This window comes from Lynx rufus, unplaced genomic scaffold (genome assembly GCF_022079265.1).
Source record: "Lynx rufus isolate CCGP_SWC_20201006 ecotype Redwood Valley unplaced genomic scaffold, mLynRuf1.p SCAF_7, whole genome shotgun sequence".
Lineage (NCBI taxonomy): Eukaryota > Metazoa > Chordata > Mammalia > Carnivora > Felidae > Lynx > Lynx rufus.
Window position 1 is genome coordinate 114499368 of NW_025814889.1, and position 19212 is coordinate 114518579.

At 40.3% G+C, this 19212-nt stretch overlaps 1 protein-coding gene across 1 annotated transcript in view; it reads right to left on the reverse strand.

Moving 5' to 3' along the window:
* Positions 1 to 18998, reverse strand: part of EEA1 (early endosome antigen 1) — a 115900-nt gene extending 96902 nt beyond the window's left edge. The window contains exon 1 of the mRNA XM_047065385.1: positions 18807 to 18998. Coding sequence (XP_046921341.1) covers positions 18807 to 18830 — 24 coding nt within the window. The 5' untranslated portion in view covers positions 18831 to 18998. The remainder of the gene's footprint in view (positions 1 to 18806) is intronic.
* Between the last annotated feature and the right edge of the window lie 214 nt (positions 18999 to 19212).

Sequence of the window (19212 nt, forward strand, 5' to 3'; positions counted from 1 at the left end):
CCAGCTCATCATCACTAAACCATACTGCTTCTCTGCTGGACATCTCCACTGAGATGCACCGTAAGCACCCAAGACTGAGAGCAATTTACTACACATTTGTCTCAACAAGCAAACATCCTATTCATAACTATTAAATATTTAACATAAAATGCCAAGGAAAAAGTGATACTACTTTCAAATTCATGCATTAAAATGATTATAAAAGCTGCACAGAAAAATAAGAAAACATACACACTGTATAATTGTGTACAAAAACTATTTATATGAGAGATTCAAAGGATATATATCACAAAATATAAATAATGATTTCTGTAGCAAAACAGTTATGGATATTTTGGTTTTTAGTTTTTCTGGTTTTGGTGTTGCTCATTTTTTTTTTTTTTTCGGAATTTTAGATCCATAGTCAAATTACTTTTACAGTGAAACTTTTCTTGATATTAAAAAGAAAAAAAAAAAAGAAGCAAACCTCAATAGATGATCCACATTCCTGTCACATTTTCCCAAAATGTAACCTTCTAAAACGTTCTAAACTTATCCAGAGTCTGTCTTTATTGTGTTCATTTAAAATCCATAAGATTCTTGGGGCGCCTGGGTGGCGCAGTCGGTTAAGCGTCCGACTTCAGCCAGGTCACGATCTCGAGGTCCGTGAGTTCGAGCCCCGCGTCAGGCTCTGGGCTGATGGCTCAGAGCCTGGAGCTTGTTTCCGATTCTGTGTCTCCCTCTCTCTCTGCCCCTCCCCCGTTCATGCTCTGTCTCTCTCTGTCCCAAAAATAAATAAACGTTGGAAAAAAAAAAAAAATTTAAAATCCATAAGATTCTCATGTGTTAATGATTCTACCATCTATTATCTACCCTACTCTAAAAAACATAGTAAGATTCTTTCCCAAAATGGTATGCTTGAGACATGAATTTATAAATAAAAGTCAGGTATCTGGATCTGATGACAACTCCTGCATCTGAGAAAAAAAGAAAGGAGCTGAATGGTGAAAAAGTTAAAGAGCCTTTAAATTACATACTTATATAAACAACTGTATAAAACTAGCAATTCATTTTTGACCCATCAACATTTCAACAGTTTCATCCCACAAGAGGTTTTAAAACTAGTGACCCCATCCTCAAAAGCACTGGAAACAAAAGCTGTACCTCCCAAGAACTACATTTTCCCCATTTCTGTATCCTTTATTTTTCCAGAGTAGAGGTGGCTTTTCTTCTGGGATTTACCTTCCCAGAAAAGTAAGCAAGTCAAAGATATAACTACATAATCCTACTACCACCACCAAAAAAATCTTTTATCAAGTTTGCCAAAAATAGTCCTAGTAAACAGACCTAAGTAAGCCCAAGAAGCCTAGGGAGTAAAAGGAAAGAACAGGGGACTAGCCATATTTTGCTAATCCATAGAATATAATGTAGTTATTAAAAATAAACAAATAATAAAAGAAGTAGTTCTGAAAGTGCTGGTACTTAAAGATCTCCAAACTATATTAAGTGAAAAAAATTCAAAGCCAATATGAAGACTATGATCATATCTGTATAATATTAATGGATATATGCATCAGAAAATTGTGGAAAAATACAAAGACACTATTACCAGTGTTCCCTAGGGAGGGGACCTTCTACTTTTCACTTCACACCTCCTGTATTCCTAATTCTAACTCCTGGCTGTCAGCCTCAAACTTCACATAAAATTTGTCTCTTAAGTCCTTCTTACTTGCTCTAAGTCTTCAACCTTGAAAATGGTCACTAATACTCTTTATTCTCATCTCCATTATAATTCTAACACCTTTAAACTTGTTTCATAATTCATTTTTGCTAATTACTTTTTTTTTTTGTCCTGAAACTTCCTTCCTATTTCTCTGCCTTCTTAAAACAGAATATATCCTGAAGGAAGAAAGCTTACTCAGACTTTTGCAATAATATGACCTAGAAAACTTATGGTACCAATGACTTCACTGAAGCTTCTCTATCCATCATACAACCACATACAATAATAGTAAGCTTCTCAGGACATCTGGCTGGCTCAATCGGTAGAGCGTGTGACTCTTGATCTCGGGGTCATGAGTTCCAGCCCCGTGCTGGGTGGAGAGGTTACTTAAGATAAATAAATAAATAATTTTTAAAAATGGCAAGCTTCTTTGCCAACATACCACATTTAACTAACTCATTTTCATCAGCTTACAACTGAGAACAATTCCTATTTTCTGAAATGTGAGCAATTCCACCTAACCTGGAACCATCCTACAACTTTAATGAGTAAGCAAATACAATCACTCATGTTGTTAAATTATTAATGCTAAATTGAGTGCAATTCCTATTCAATTTGTCTTTCAAAGGGGCTTCTAAGAGGCCATCCCCCGGTTGTATCTAATTTCAATCCTCTCCAAAATTTCCTAAGTACTAACACACAATATACTTCTGAATCCTAAGTCTTTCCTGGCTAACATACTGACACGCAATACTACCCTATGCCAGAGACGGGTGTCAGAAGCATATATTTACCTAATGCAACTGGCTCCTATTTTCAGCAGCGCCTATTAAGTGTTCCAAAAGCAAAAGTCCACCTAAATCTAGGAATAGTGATTCAGAATACAGAAGTCGGAGTCTCACAGATCTGCATTCATTCCAGTTACCCACTAAGAAGCTTTGTAGATTTATTTAACTTCTCTAAGCCCCAAATTCCCATTTGTAAAGTGGAACTAATAATGTCAGCCTCACAGAACTGTTGTAAGAATTACATGAAATAATACACTTAAAATGTTTAAAACACTGCCTAGCATTTGGTAGATATACTGTACATAGTAGTCATTCATATCATTAAGACAAGAAACAAAGTTTAAAAGTTGGAAAACATCTCAGAAATTATATTCCAATTGTATCACTTCATAGATGATGAAACTAGCCCTAGAAACTAAGCTTGATTGACATCACTCTGGTAATGGTAAAGTTGCAATTAAAACAGGTTTCCCAGGTCCCAATTCAATATTCTCTCTACTAACCAAAATATTTCTTGGTCATCTGTCTGATCCCCATCAAGACAATTTCTCTAATCTCAACTTCTTCAAGGAAGAATTACAGGGACAGGACAAGATCATGGGTCCTTCCAGCTCTAAAATTCTCATTCCATGATTCATTTGAGTCCTAAACTGGCTAACTTAAAAGCACGTCCAGGGGCGCCTGGGTGTTCGGTCAGTTAAGCTTCCAGCTCCTTTTTGGCTCAGGTCATGATCTCATGGCCCATGAGATCAATTCCCATGTGGGGCTCTGTGCTGATAGCAAGGAGCCTGCTTGGGATTCCCTCTCTTTTTCTCTCTGCTCCTCCCCTGTGCTCCCTCACTCTCTCTCAAAATAAACAGGAAGAAAAACACAGAAACAATCAACTATATTTCCAATCTCTATATACACTTTGCTTTCTTATCGACATTTTCAAAACTCTAAAACTTTTACCAGTTATTAATGGTTATGTGAAACTAACATCTCTCAAAAGCAGCCAATCAAAAAGAAAAAAAAAGAAAAAGAAAAAGGAAAAGGCAGTCAAATCAGTAAGAGACTGAGACTATTAAAACTAATTACAGATAAGTTATTAGTAACTAAATTGGGCTTACAGACATCATACAATTAAGTCAATATTAAGTAAAGCAGTAAAAGTATTTAATATCCAACATTTTTTAAATATCTAACATATAATCACAATTGAGCTATATATTTGAAGCAAATTTAGAGTATCAGGTGTTTTGATTCAAAAAATACAGATAGGCAGACACAAAAATATACCAAAATAGGGTTCAAAATCTAGTTTTAAGAAGAGGCCACTTTTCAGGGCACCTGGGTGGTTCAGTCGGATAGCGTCCAACTTCAGCTCAGGTCATGATCTCACAGTTCGTGAGCTCGGGCCCCGCATCAGGCTCTATCCTGACAGCTCGGAGCCTGAAGCGTGCTTCAGATTCTATGTCTCCCTCTCTCTCTGCCCTTACCCCACTCACACTGGTCTCTTTCTCTCAAAAATAAATAAACATTACAAAAATAAAAAGAAGAAGCCACTTTTCATTCTTTAAGTCTTAAAATCTGTTGAGGGAACTGGGAATGGTGCTGATAATAAAAACCTCCCGAACAGAGCATCAGTGTGCTACACTCAAAATCCCAGCAAATGGTCTTGCATGGTACTTTAGAATCTAACAAATTCTAATCTACTGACTACAGATTCCTTTTCTAAGAGATCTACAGAGGATCAGTTTAAAGAAGTAGAACACAAAGATAATAAAATTAAAATCCATCCTGAATATAATCATGTTTTATGACACAAAAATCTCTAAGACACACTATCCAAATAGCAGATGATTCATAATCTGGGCTCCCAAGGAAACAGACTCTGAGGCCCTGAAAACTACAAGCAGTTTTACTGGGCAGTGCTCCCAAGAACACCTGTACGGGCACAGGGGCAATATGACAGGGCAGAGAAAGCAGACGAACAGTACTAATCAGTAGCACAATTATAACAGTGGCCTTAGTTAATCCCACCAAGAGTCCCTGGATGGCCCTTCACAGAAGTCCCTAACCAAGGCAAGAGGAGGATTCTTTGTATTCTCCACATCAACCAGTAATGAAGTACAGGCTGTTTCCAGGAAAGGGACATAATCTTGGATCAGGCAGCTTCTTTCTGTTAGGGCAACTCCCAGAGAAGGATGCAGCCACGAGCCATCGGCAGCCATGACTCCAGGCAGCTAGGGGAATGTGACTCCATCTTAAAGGAAGATCTAGGTGCTGCATCAAAGCATCTACTGCAATGAATGTCCCTTACTTGCATCTGAGATACTTATAAAGGGCTACACGCTGGGGGCAAGGAAGATCTCAGTAGAGAAGGGGACCTACTATCTTCTGGAAACTACTACATGGCAGTGCTGTGACAGTAACCTTACATGAGTTATCAAATTTTATCACTGAATTCTTGCTCTAAAGACAGGTGTTTTTTTTTCCTTAGCAAAGATGCTAGAAAATAGGTTAAAAGTTATTTTGATTTGTTATATAACACTTAAAATGCTACCTCAGGGCTGCAAATGATCTGCAGACTCAAAATCTTGGTACTCTTTTGGTTTTCAAGTAACAGGCTTACCCTGAAAAGCACTTTAGAAATTGCCTAGGTGATGATGCCCTCAGTGGACAGATAAGGAAAGTGAAGTCAAGAGAAACTCCATGATTTGCCTAAGATCACACTGACTGCAGAGATAGAGAACATGAACTCAAGTCTTCTGATTCAAATTCAGGGATTTCTCTACTTGCCCAGGTGCTTTTATACTCAAAAATTTAACAAAATCAAAATAACCCATGAATCTTATTGTAAAGCTCAGAGTATCCACTTCTTCTAGATTATTTGCATTTTTAAAATGATGCAAGTAAGAAACTTGAATTTTATACTAAAAAAATGTCAATCGGTCGTCTGCTAAATGAAATATTCTATCTTTCTATTAACAACAGCTAACGTATAACCTCTATGACAGGCATAATGCCAAGCACTTTGTCTACACTACATCATTTAATGCTTTTAGCAATCCTTGAATAAAGTCAAAGGGATTGTTCCCATTTAGCCAAGGGGGGAAATACAGTTAAAAAAAGTTAAATAAATTGTCAGCTAAGCTTACAAATATAATAACACACTGGGGCGCCTGGGTGGCTCAGTCAGTTAAGTGTCCAACTTCGGCACAGGTCATGATCTCACAGTTCGCAAGTATGAGTCCCACATTGGGCTCTGTGTTGACAGCTCAGAACCCGGAGCCTGCTTCGGATTCTCTGTCTCCCTCTCTCTCTGCCCCCTGCCTGTTTACACTGTCTCTCTCTCTCTCTCTCTCTCAAAAATAAACATTAAAAAAATGTATTTTTTAATGTAATAATGCATAAAGCTGGGATTCCATCTGACTTCAAAGCTTGTGCTCTTAATGTTAAACCATCCACAATGCTATAGCCGTGTTGCTTCTCAATTTTCCTTTTCTGATATATTCAAACTTCTATGATATACATGGTTCATAACCAGAAACATATTCTATTATTTTTAAATATTTTTATTTCAAAACTAGATCATTGCTTCAAATATTTAAAAGGTACAAGCAGATATGAGGTTAAATTAAAAAAAATGTCTCACAGGACAAAATAAATGCATACTTCCTTATCAGAGATCTGACTCAATATGATTTACCATTTAATCCATCTCACAAGACAATGTATTCTGACATAGCACTGTATAAAGACAGAAATTCTTAATACATTTTCCAAATATTATTTAGCCAATAAAGTCCAAATAAAGTATCAATGAAACTCTAAAAACTTTTATATTAGCATATTTATGTAAAACTTAGCCATAGTCTGATATTAGAAACTGAAATGACGGGGGAAAGGGTGGTTTTAAATTTGAACTACTGCTACAGTCCACGCAACACTTAAACAGATGTCAGTGCAACTAAATTATTCATGTTATTGTATTAAATATGTCAATCAATCATAGCACAGGCAATGGCCATGGTTCCATCCTAAAGTAAACTATCCTACCATAGTCCAGGTTGAGAATACAGTCCAAGACAGCTAGGTTATATGACCCCATGTCTACTGCCATGACAAAAGATGTGATCACCTGGACCAAACAGCAAATATTCACAAGCTAGCTAGCAGCCAATAACATGGCCGCGTGGCAAAAAAAAAAAAAAAAAAGAAAAAAAAAAAGCACCCGAATACCAAGAATGAACTATGGCCGCGTGGCAAAAAAAAAAGAAAAAAAGAAAAAAAGAAAAAAAAAAGCACCCCAATACCAAGAATGAACTACTGCTGAGTTCCATGCTTATTAGGCCTTTGAACTGCAAACCATGAAGAAAAGTGATCAATTAGCCACATAAACTGGCACTAAATAGATAAACAGTGTAGTCAGGAGATAAAGTAAAAGTACATGAAAGACTTCAGCAAATCAAAGCTATAAACCAGCTAAGGTTTCAAAAGACCATAGACTCTGAGTATGTAGAAGCCATGAAGAAAAAAAAAAAAAAAAACTAGAATAGAGGGTAAGAAAATTAGCTGAGAGCAAAATCAAAAGTAGATAGATATAGGGGACACAAATATATGAAGAGTTACTGAGTCCTTTAATAGCTCAACTCTAGAGTGATAATCTATAAAGCCCTGTCATGAAGTTCCGAATAGCACTGCCTTAGAGCCTTCAAAGCCTTCCAGTAAAAATGTCTGAGAGGCTCAGCACCATATTAAATGTTTGGTTTTGAAATTCTATGAAATTCCATCTTATTGCCAAGTGCATCCTTATAACCACTACTATGCTATTTTTGAGCTAAGCTGATGGATCCTTTATTCCTAGAACCAAATGAACTTAATCATAACTATTATCACTATTTCAGAGCCATGGTAAAGCTTATTTCTAGAAGAATGATATGTAAAATGTGTGTTTCATGATACCACTCTTAGAAGGAACAGTCCTAAGTATCATATGACCAACTCCACTTCCAGCCTCAGTTGACTAAACCATCAATGAACACCTTTGGCCAGCCAGAGACCTATGCACAACCCAACAAGAAAAGATGCTAAGGACATTTTAGTCTTCTCTTGGATTTTGGGAATTGAGACACTGAGTCAGTTGGCTACACAAAACTAAGGTGAAAAGTAAGTAGAACTGTGTGGTCAGATGACCATTTGGGGTCTTGAGCATACTGAGTAGGCAGCAATGAGGAGGATGCACACAGAGACACAATGATGCCAGTGGTCCATGAAAGAGTGAGGCAAAGAGAAAAACTCCCTCTGTCCCTGACACCATTCTCTTCAGACCCAACTGTATAGCAATTCTTATTCATGGATCACTTTGAAATTTTACAATAAATCCCCCTTTCAACTTAAACTGATTTGAGGAAGTTTATAATTCTTGAAAATAAAAATCATTAGGGGTACCTGGGTGGGTCAGTTGGTTAAGCAACTGAATTTGGCTTGGGTCATGATCTCACAGTTCATGGATTCAAGCCACACATCGGGCTCCACGCTGGCAGTGTGTGTGGAGCCTGCTTCGGATTCTCTTGCTCTTCCTCTCTCTCTGCCCCTTCCCCCACTTGTGCTTTCTCTTTCTCTCTCTCTCTCTCTCTCTCTCTCTCTCTCAAAAAAAAAACAGGGGTCCCTGGGTGGCTCAGTCAGTTAAGCATCCGACTTCGGCTCAGGTCACAATCTCACGGTCTGTGAGTTCAGGCCTGCGTCGGGCTCTGTGCTGACAGCTCAGAGCCCGGATCCTGCTTCAGATTCTGTGTCTCCCTCTCTCTCTGCCCCTCCCCTGTTCATGCTCTGTCTCTCTCTGTCTCAAAAATAAACATTAAAAAAAAATTTTTTTAAACCTTTAAAATAAGATAAAATCATTTATTAGAACGTGGTCTAAGGATGACAAATTTCATTCATGCATTTAATATTAAGTTAGTTTCTGCTTCCTCTACTCTATATCCCTCAGGAAGTAATCTGTGCTCCCTGCTTCTACTTCCTTACTTCCCAATTTATCCCTATGACTCTCCTGAAACTGAACTAGGTATGACTCAACTGTTCCATTCAGTGGACACTTCTCTGTCCTTATTTGACTTGACTTCTCTACAACATCTGTACGTATCTAATACTTGCCTCCACTTGTCTCCTGTGTGTTGGACCTATATTTCCACCTGCCTCGTGAACATCTCCACTGGGATGGCCATACCTCTAGTTCACATTCATCTTCCTCCCCAAACCTGCTCTTCTTCCTCCTCTACTCTTTACCTTAGTCCATTCCATCATCCTCTCAGTTACCCAAACTACTCACAAGTCCAAAAACCCTATCAATTTTACACCTTAATTTTCTTGAAAATCATTCCATTCTTTCTCTATCCCCAAAGCCATTGTGTAAATTCAAGCTTTAACCATCTCCTGAACTGAAAACTAGAGATCCAGAAATTCTGTTTCAATGGAAGAATTTGGATAAGAATTCTAAATGATTCTAATGTGCAGCAATTTTAGGAATAAAAAGTTATTATTCTCTAGCCAGTCTCTCCCCTAATGTAGCCATCCTCTCTACACAGCCACCAAGTAGTCAGAGTATGTTAGTGAAAAACCACCAAGCATCAAACACTAACTTAGAGCCTACCCACTAAAAAAGAAAACAAAATCCCCACCATAAGAGAGCTCAAGTCTAGTAGACAAATAATCAAGTAAACAAATTACAAAAACAACATAAAAATTTTTCTAGAGACCTGAAGTATAATAGCTCTTAAATACTAAATGTGTACCGAATGCTAGATACTGTAGTAAGTGCTTCATGAACATTATTTCATTTAATCCTTCCACAACACTTGAGGTATGTAAAATCCTCCATTTACAGAGATAAAGCAACTGGGTCTCAGAGAGCCTGAAATTTTGTGCAAGATCTCACCCTCATGAGTGGAGGAGCCCAGACCTTAAATGACAGTCTAATACCAAAAGCCTGTTCTCCTAATTAGTATGGGATGTTCTGGGAGAAGAGGAGGGAAAAAAAAAAAAAAAGCAGGCAAGTAAGTCCCAGTGTCATCTGAACTGAGCAATGCCTACAAGTGATGGTAGGACACTGTGAGCAGAACGAAGCACTTCTACAGAGGTATGAAGGGATGAGAGAACAGGATAAACACAACTGGTGGGAAACACAACTGGTGAGAAAGGCAGGGGCAGAGCATGTGCAGTAGATGGAGATGAGTCTGAAATCCTATAAAGGGACCAGAGCATTATGGGCCTTGTGTGCCAAAGTAAAAAGTTTGGACATCTCCTGTGGGCAGTGATTAGTCACCAACAGATTTTAGACAAAAGAGTGGTTTACCCAATTTACTTTTTATAAAGATTACCTGGAAAAAATATTTTTGGAGGGTTTTCCTTATTACAGATTTCATCATTTAAAAAATTCCAAGGCTCCTTATCGCCTATGGTATATAGACCAAAACTTTCCAGTCTCATCTCTTATAACTACCCCCATCCACATACAGAAATGTTCACAATTCCCCTAATGCTGTGCTCGGCTATTTCATGCTCTTGCATTTGCTCGGTCCCCGTCTCTAAAGATGGCTTCTCTCCCTTGCTCCTCTTGGCCTGTCACTGCCAGTGTCCGTAAGGCCTTCAACAGTCTCCACCTACCCCTCCCCTCACAGAATTACTCTTTCTTTTGTGCTCACACTTCCTCTGTGTATCTATTAACACTTAGCACATTACATTGTGGGTTTTTTTAGTTTTTATTTATTTATTTTGTAAGAGGGAGAGCGCACATGAGCAGGGAAGGTCAGGGAGAGAGAGGAAGAGAGAGACAGAGAGACAGAGAGAGAGAGACAGAGAGAGAGAGAATCCCAAGGAGGTTCTGTACTGTCAGCCCAGAGCCCGATGTGGGGCTCGAACTCACAAACTGTGAGATCATGACCTGAGCCTAAACTGAGAGTTGGAGGCTTAACCAACTGAGCCACCCAGGTGCCCCAACATCTTCCAAATTACTTTGTAATTATTTAAGTATCTGTCTCCCTCATTAAAACTCCGCAAGAATTTTTATCCCCAAGCCCAGCAATTTGCACAGAATAAATGCCCAATAGTATGATGAATGACTGTACACACATGTACACACACACATACACAAGGAGATTGATAAGAAAAGTGTTCCTTGAAGGAACCTGGAGTATATAGTAACAAAACACCAACATCAGCAATAGCTAACATTTACAGAGAGGTAGTTACTCTGTGCCAGATACTGTCAGAGACGTTTATGTGTATTAATTCAGTCCCCCCTCACAACAACCCTATGAGACAGGTACTATTATTATTAAGGAGACAGAGAAATCAAGTAACTTGCCCAAAGCTACTCAGCTAGTAACTAGGAAACAAATATCACCCTAGACAGTCTGGCTCGAGAGTTCAGACTGTTAACCATTAATTATACTGTCTCTCTAGCTCAAGCAAAAGACCACCAGGATAAGAAGAGAAAACTTAGTTCGAGCCCTGGTTCTTTTGTATCTCAATCGCTATTCTTAACACACTAAAAATAAATCTCCACAGAGAGAAAATAATACCACTTTTTAAAATGTGTTTCGGGGCGCCTGGGTGGCGCAGTCGGTTGGGCGTCCGACTTCAGCCAGGTCACGATCTCGCGGTCCGGGAGTTCGAGCCCCGCGTCAGGCTCTGGGCTGATGGCTCAGAGCCTGGAGCCTGTTTCCGATTCTGTGTCTCCCTCTCTCTCTGCCCCTCCCCCGTTCATGCTCTGTCTCTCTCTGTCCCAAAAATAAATAAACGTTGAAAAAAAAAATTTTTTTTAAAATAAAATGTTTCATAAATTAGTAGCATCAAACTTAAATGTGTAACCAATCTAGGAAGCCTTCCCTAACATCTTAGTTTAGATCAGGTCCCTCTTGCTGTATGCTCTTGGGGCTCCCTGTGCTTTTCCTTCCTAAGACTCACCCACATGACCATATAGCTATGGGATTTTTGAACAGTTTCTCTTACACCAAGCTCCACGGGGGTTTATGTCTTTTACTCATCAGTGTGTCCACAACACACAGTGGGCCCACACTAGACATGTGAGGAAGAGATATGTTCAAAAGGTCTTCCTTATACATTACCTTTTTCTGCACACACTGTTGTCATTCTAATGTGAATTATAATTTCCGAGCGCCTAAAATATCAAAATCTCTCCTATCTCATCTATACCTATACTCTCCTATGGTTTTAATCCATCACATGCAACACTGACAAATTACTCTTCCTTAAAACATTCCTCTCATACTCATTCCACAAACTTTTTAACTCCCAACTCTGTGCCTGAAGAAAGCCAGAATGTCATTCCAAAATATGCCAGGTTAGCATATTGATTATCTTTAATTAAAGGCACTAAAACAGCAGGTATAAGAACACTCTGACCCTCTTTTTTCTTTTTGAAAGCAAGAGATAAAACTCTCATGTGAAAGGCACCCTCGCTGTACCAGGAGTAAAAAAGATTTTCTCATCAGTAGACACAGAGAATTTGGAACTGAGAAATCTGCATAAACAAACCTCTTCAACTGACCTTTATCTTCTTGGCTACTTCTTCACCATTTACTACCCCTAACCCAAACCCACTGTCTTGTCAATTCTTCACAAACGTATTGTTTCTTTGTCTACAAGGTATAAACACCTGGTCTGGTCACTTCTTTGGGTCCTCATACTCTTGTGAAGCTTCTCATATACATGTAAAAATTTAATAAAACTTGCATGCTTTTCTCCTGTTAGTCTGCCTTATGTCAGTTAAATTCTTAGGCCCAGCCAGACACGCCCTAAGAAGGTAGAGGAAAATTTTGCCTGTCTTGCATACCAGATATATTTCACTGCTTAATAAAACCTTTTTTTTTTTTTTTTAGATTTTATTTTTGTAATCTCTACACCCAACATGGGCTCGAACTCACAACCCCAAGACCAAGTATTACATGCTCTTACAACTGAGCCAGCCAGGCACCCCTGCTTAATAAAATCTTACTGATTTCATAATGCTTACAGAATAAAGTTCAAAATGTCAGATTTGTCTGCTGAAATAAACAAGAAGAAAAGTTACCCCAGATCTGGATCCCCACTAAAAGACACAGGGCTCCTCAGAGAATTGGCTATTTTCAGGGCTAGGAAAGAGTAATGGATGAGCTTAGAATACACTGTTATACCAAAGAGTAGCGAAGAGGTTAAAAAAAATTATTGGAGAATGTCAAAAGGACACAGGGCCACCCTAATGGGCTCCCACTGTTCAAATCTGACACAATTAGAGCACCAAAATAATTAAGAACAGTGATGAGTTATAAACCATTTTTAAAAACTGAAATTAGTAAAGAAAAAAGGAAGCTGACAGAAAGGAAATGGAGAGGGAGGGAGAGAGGGAAGGAGGAACAGAAACCCAATGACCAATTGGTGAAGGAGAAGGGAATGCTGGAGTGGGAAAATCATCATTTTGCAGTCATTATGGTGAAGACTAGATAGGCAATGAACAACAAAGAATGAACAATGGATGCTAAATTTAAGGGAAATTTTTGATAAGGAGCAAGATATTTGCAGGGTCTTATAAGTAGATGCCTACTAATGGCAAAAGAAGAAAGAATAGTATTATACAGTCAAAAATGGGTTACACCTTGACCTTTAACAAGGTAATCAAATCTAACAGCACCTACGGAGGACAGAAAGACACCCTGGGTCTCCAGATGTGAGGCAACATCTTCTAGGCAACATCCTGGCCAAGAATGCATAATCTCAATCTAATCACAAGAAAATATCACATAAACATAACATGAAGAACAGTGTAGGGGGAAAAAAGCAGGAGGGGATCTGTACTCTTCATAAATACAAACAAATGCTGTGGAAATGTTCCAGATAAAAAGAGACTATAGCAATATGACAACTAAATATAATACCTAATCCTAACTGGACCCTAAACTGGTGAGGGCAAAATGTTACAAAGGACATACCAGATCAACTGACAAAACTGGAATCATAGATAGTAACTGAACCAAAGTATATTTATGAAGTTGGCAACTATACAGTGGCTATGTAAATAAATATCCCTATTCTTCATTGAAGTATTCAGAGGTAAAAGACCATAACTGATCCTCAAATGAGTCAGAAAAGAAAAAAAAAAAAAGACAGAAAAAGAAGAGAGAAGAAAGTGAGAAAAATGTTCCTTGTAGTGGCACCTAGGTGCTCAGTAGGTTAAGCATCTGACTCTTAATCTCAGCCCAGGTCATGATCTCACAGTTTGTGAGTTCAAGCCCCACATCTGAAAGCCTGCTTGGGATTCACTCTCTCTCCCTCTCTCTCTGCCCCTCCTCTGTCCTTTCTCTCTCTCTGTCTCAAAATAAATAAATAAACTTGAAAAAAAAAATTTTAAAAGCTGTTCCTTGTTCCTATTATTTTATTCTTGCAACTTTTTGTAAGTTTGAAACTAGTTCCAAATAAAAAGTTTAAAGTTAAATATGTATTCAACTAAAACGGCACCACCCAATACATAGGGCTATAGAATAATTGAAATATGATTAGTACAAATTGAGCTTTGCTATTAGTACAAAATACACACCAGATTTCAGATACCTAGTTAAAAAAGAGAGAGAGAGAGAATGTAAGATATATCATAATTTTTATATTGAATATTTTAGATACATGGTCAAAAGAAATATGTTTTAAAAATTAATTTCACCTCTTTTTACTTTATCTTTTTTCACCTCTTCTTACTTTAAATGTGGCTACTAGAAACTTCAAATTACATATGAAATTCACTTTGCATTGAACAGGGATGAGCTAGAAAAGTAAGCATCTCCACAATGGGGTGTCACACTATCTTTGTAAATTTCTCTCTCAATTTCTCTGTGCTGTAAACAGATCTCTTCTCTCTAAAAGTCACTTGGTGTAAGCTACTTGAGTGTAAGGACTGTATCTTATTCACTGTTGTATCCCCAGTTTCTAGCACATAGCCAAGTGTTACAAATATCTGCTTACTGAAAAGTAATATGTAAAGGAAGGAGGAAGGCAGGAAGAATGAACTCATTCCCATCTCTGCATCTTTACTTATACTGTAACTCCTTTCTAAAAAGAAACCTTCCTAAGACCTCTCCTACACACACACATTCTCCAAAACCCCACCTCATGCTCATTTTCTCCAAGGAGACTACCCACTCACACAGGATCATTCTGATCTTTCCTCTTCTGTACCACTACAGCCTTCATTGTCTGTACCAATTTCTCTGGCACTTAATCATATCCTTGAGGAAGAAGTTATGTCTCATATTTTCCCAATATCTTCCACTGTGATTAGCAGAGTGCTAACCATATCAATTGAGTAGTAGTGGAAAGGGCAACAAGGTACCAGAAAAAGAGAAATGGGGGCGCCTGGGTGGCGCAGTCGGTTAGGCGTCCGACTTCAGCCAGGTCACGATCTCGCGGTCCGGGAGTTCGAGCCCCGCGTCGGGCTCTGGGCTGATGGCTCAGAGCCTGGAGCCTGTTTCCGATTCTGTGTCTCCCTCTCTCTCTGCCCCTCCCCCGTTCATGCTCTGTCTCTCTCTGTCCCAAAAATAAATAAACATTGAAAAAAAAAAAAAAAAAAAATTAAAAAAAAAAAAAAAAAAAAAAAAAAAAGAGAAATGGATTGAGTTGGGAGAATCTGGCTCTTGGCTCAGTTTTGACATCTACTAACCGTGTTGCCCTTAGATAAATCACTTAATCTGTTTATACTTCCTCATTTTTAAAATCAAATAGACCTGCTAACCATAAAAGAAGCCTTTTATTTCTACAATTCTAGAATACTTAAGTCCATTTTTTTCTTTAGCAATGTTATTGGCATATACCGGCAAAAGGAAATCTAATACTCTAATTAAACCACTGTAAATTCCTTAAGAAAGAAATACCAACGAAGTTTACATACTGCCTAAAGTACTAAATGCTGATCATCTATCTCTCTGGTCATCAAGCACTTTATTATTTTTTTTAAGATTTTATTTTTAAGGAATCTCTATACCCAACGTGGAGCTCAAACCTACAACCCCAAGATCAAGAACTGCATATTCCACCAATTAAACCAGCCAGACGCCCCATGGTCATCAAGCACTTTAAATTCGTAATTCTCTTCAAAGGACCATTAAGCGAAATAGTCAATACATACATGTTGAAGCAACCATAAAAAGAATTTTTTTTCGGGGCGCCTGGGTGGCGCAGTCGGTTAAGCGTCCGACTTCAGCCAGATCACGATCTCGCGGTCCGTGAGTTCGAGCCCCGCGTCAGGCTCTGGGCTGATGGCTCAGAGTCTGGAGCCTGTTTCCGATTCTGTGTCTCCCTCTCTCTCTGCCCCTCCCCCGTTCATGCTCTGTCTTTCTCTGTCCCAAAAATAAATAAACATTCAAAAAAAAAAAAAAATTAAAAAAAAAGAAAAGAGTCAGACTCTTAAAAAAAAAAAAAAGAATTTTTTTTCTAAATCAGACCCTTTCAAGCCTCAGAAAGACAACTTATAGTAAGCTAATGGAAACAAAAAAAGAAAAAGGAAGAAGAAAACAGAAACATTTTCTGTAAAGTACCCTGGGACCCTATTGGTGATGTTCAGTGACTCAGAGTTACAACTGACTGCAAGCACATTGTCTGTTTCTTCTTTAAAAATGCTTTTTAAAGGACACTATTCAGAAGAAAATAACAGCAGTTAAAATGAAAAGGTCATCTAAAAAGAGAACGCTAAAGCATGGAGACCATTTCAAACAAATCCCTAAATTAGCAACTTTCATCTTAATATCTTATCACCTCCGCTGAGAAATAAGATTATCAGGGTGGGGTAAAATAAAATGGTTGCCGTGTTACATAATTTAAAGATTCTAGTTATACTTGTTAGTGAATACCACCTGTGGAGTCCATAAAGTATATACTGTAGGAATATGCCCTCCTACCAGAAGTTTTCCTGATGGTCCCAACACCCTGACCCAGAGTGGCACCCAGGGCACTCTGTAATTACTTTTAAATGGTCGACATCCTCTATCTGGCTGTGAGTTTTAAAGGGAGGACCCATTTATCAAGTGTTTCCCAGCCCCTTGCATATGTCTGACATTTACTGACACTCAATAAATACACAGGGAACAAAAAGTAACTGAGAAACAATTCAAATTTTATACGTATAAAAGAGTATACATATTTAACACAGTGGTTCTCAATCAAGGGCAATTTTGTCCGTAGGGGAATATGGTAAAGTACGGAGATATTTTTGGTTGTCACGAGGGGAAAGGGAATGGGGGAAGGGTGCAACTGGTCTGAAGTGAGAAGCCAGGGATCCTGCTAAACATCTCAGAATTCAAAGGACAGCCCCCCACAACAAAGAATTATCCAGTCACAAATGTCAATAATGCCTTGGTTAAGAAAGTCAGTCTTCAACTGACTTAGTCATATGTGATGATTCTATACCACATCTCAGTAATAACCAGAACAAATTCCAATTTTGCAGTTTTAATTAAAACTTCGGTCACAGTTGATGTGTATGTATCAACACGTGGTCTTTACATAAAAATAGTCCTAATATGATGGTAATGCTTAACAACATTAAACCAAGAGTACTGGAAAGTATTCCATATTTCTGAAAACGAATCTATAAATGCCAGAATACTTTTTTTTAATTAATCTTTTTTTTTTTTTAAGTAATCTTTACACCCAACATGGGGCTCGAACTCACAACTTGAACCCAAGCTCAAGAGTCGCATGCTCCCCGGACTGAGCCAGCCAGGCAACCCTACCAGAAGCTGCTGGTAAGTCAGTAAACACTTTGTTTTATTTATAAACTTTAAAGCAGACCATAGGCAAACTAATTTTCAGATGTGGAACTACGACAGAAACACAATCTGAAGCATGAGCTAATCCGTTCCTCCGGGTCCCATAAAAGAAAAATCTCCAAGTACTACAAGCAAATCACGCACAGATGTCCTTACTATCGAACACAGGAACCGACGGCAAGGGTAAAGGGCATGCCCTTGCTACTGCCAAAATCATCAGCTTATCAAGATTTTAAAAGACTCTGACAAAACCACTGCAGAAAATCATCAAATGTCAATACAGGGTGGTAGATTCAAAAGTTAACTATTTCTCCCCCTGACGGATGACCAAGTTTCACATGACTTGAACATTTCACAAAGCTATGCAGGAGCCAAGAACACTCCCTTTCCATATAGTGGATGACTCAACTGTCTTTGGCACATTCCTTGGCCGAATACTACAAACGCACTAATTTCTTTTGTCCTTTGAACTAGTGAGGCTACTCCCCCAGCAACCATCTAATGAGTTTGGCCCCAACTTTTCAATCATTTACATTTTGTTGCACACCCCCCCCCCCCCGCATCACTTTCAAAAAAAAAAAAAAAAAGCTATCCAAAACAAAAACTTGAGTACAGTAACTCTTGTAGGAAAATATGCCCTATTATTATTCCAGGAACTGATTTCTAAACAACACACCTACAGCTTTCCAATGTTCTTATTTTTTATATCTTAAGGGTTTTTTGTTGTTTTTTTTTTTCCCCCCAGATTTCCAATAGGGATAGTAGCACTGGCAGAAAGTGAAGGAGTATGCGTATATCACTGGATAAGGCTTACTGCGAATTTATTCTTGGAGAGCTCAAAAAGGGTCCTGGGCTGAGAGGGGGAAACGCATTTTTAATTGGGGGTTGGGGGGGGGGTTCCAAGAGTGAGTAATATCTTCTTCCTCAGCTGACTTTGCCAGTAAGTGTCGGTACCACGATTGGGCCCGAGCTAGGCCGGGTTTAACCACATTACCCTGCAATACTGTCCAGCCGAGAGTGGCAGGTGCGTGCAAAGTTGGGGGGCGCGGTGGGCGCGAAGGATGCAGAGGCTGAGCAAGCCTCCCGCGATCTCCCACGGGGCGCTCTCCACCCGTCTGGACGCACTAACTCCCTTTGCGTTGCCATTCCCGGAGCTGGAAGGAACGCGCCGGCACCACACCCTCCCGCCCCGCCGCCCGTCGCACTGACAGCCCCGCGCGGGAGCGCGGCGCCGGGCCTGGGCGCGCGGGGCCGCCGGGGACTCGGCGCCGGCCCGGGCTCCGGCCTGCCGCCCCGCCGCCGCCGCCCCACCCGCCCTCCCTGCCCCCGCGGCCCGCCCCCGGAGAGGACGGCCGAGGCCTAACCGCCTCCCGGGGCTGCGGGGCCTACAGAAGGAAGGAGCCCGCGCTGAGGAGGGGCGTCCACGCCGCCGCCTGGGCTCCTCAGCTCGGCGGCGGCGCCCGCAGCCCCGGACTCGGGCTCTCCCGCTCACGTGCTGCCGGAAAGACGGTTTCACTCTCTTACCCTCTGCAAAATCCTCCTAAACATGGTTTAAACACCACCCGGGCCGCCGCGGTGACTCTCCGGACCTTACGCGGGACCACTCACTACTCGGGGGTGCGCGGGCGGGAGAGACTGAGCCGGGAAGGGACCGGGGAGGAGGTCGGGGCGAGGCGGTGGCGGCAGCCGCTCGGGCGGCCCCGACTTCCCCACAGGCGGCGAGAGGGAGCGCGCGCGAGCGAGAGACGAGGTAGCCAGCGAGCGCCCGCCCGCCGGCCGGGCCGCCCCCGTAACTGACAGCTGGGCGGACCCGCCCGTCGCGCCACGCCCTCCCGGCCTGTCCATCCGCGGGGGGCGGGGCCCTAAGGGGCCCGGCCCGGCTTGCGACCAATCCGAAGCGACGGCGGCGTGGGCGGCTGCGTGACGGACA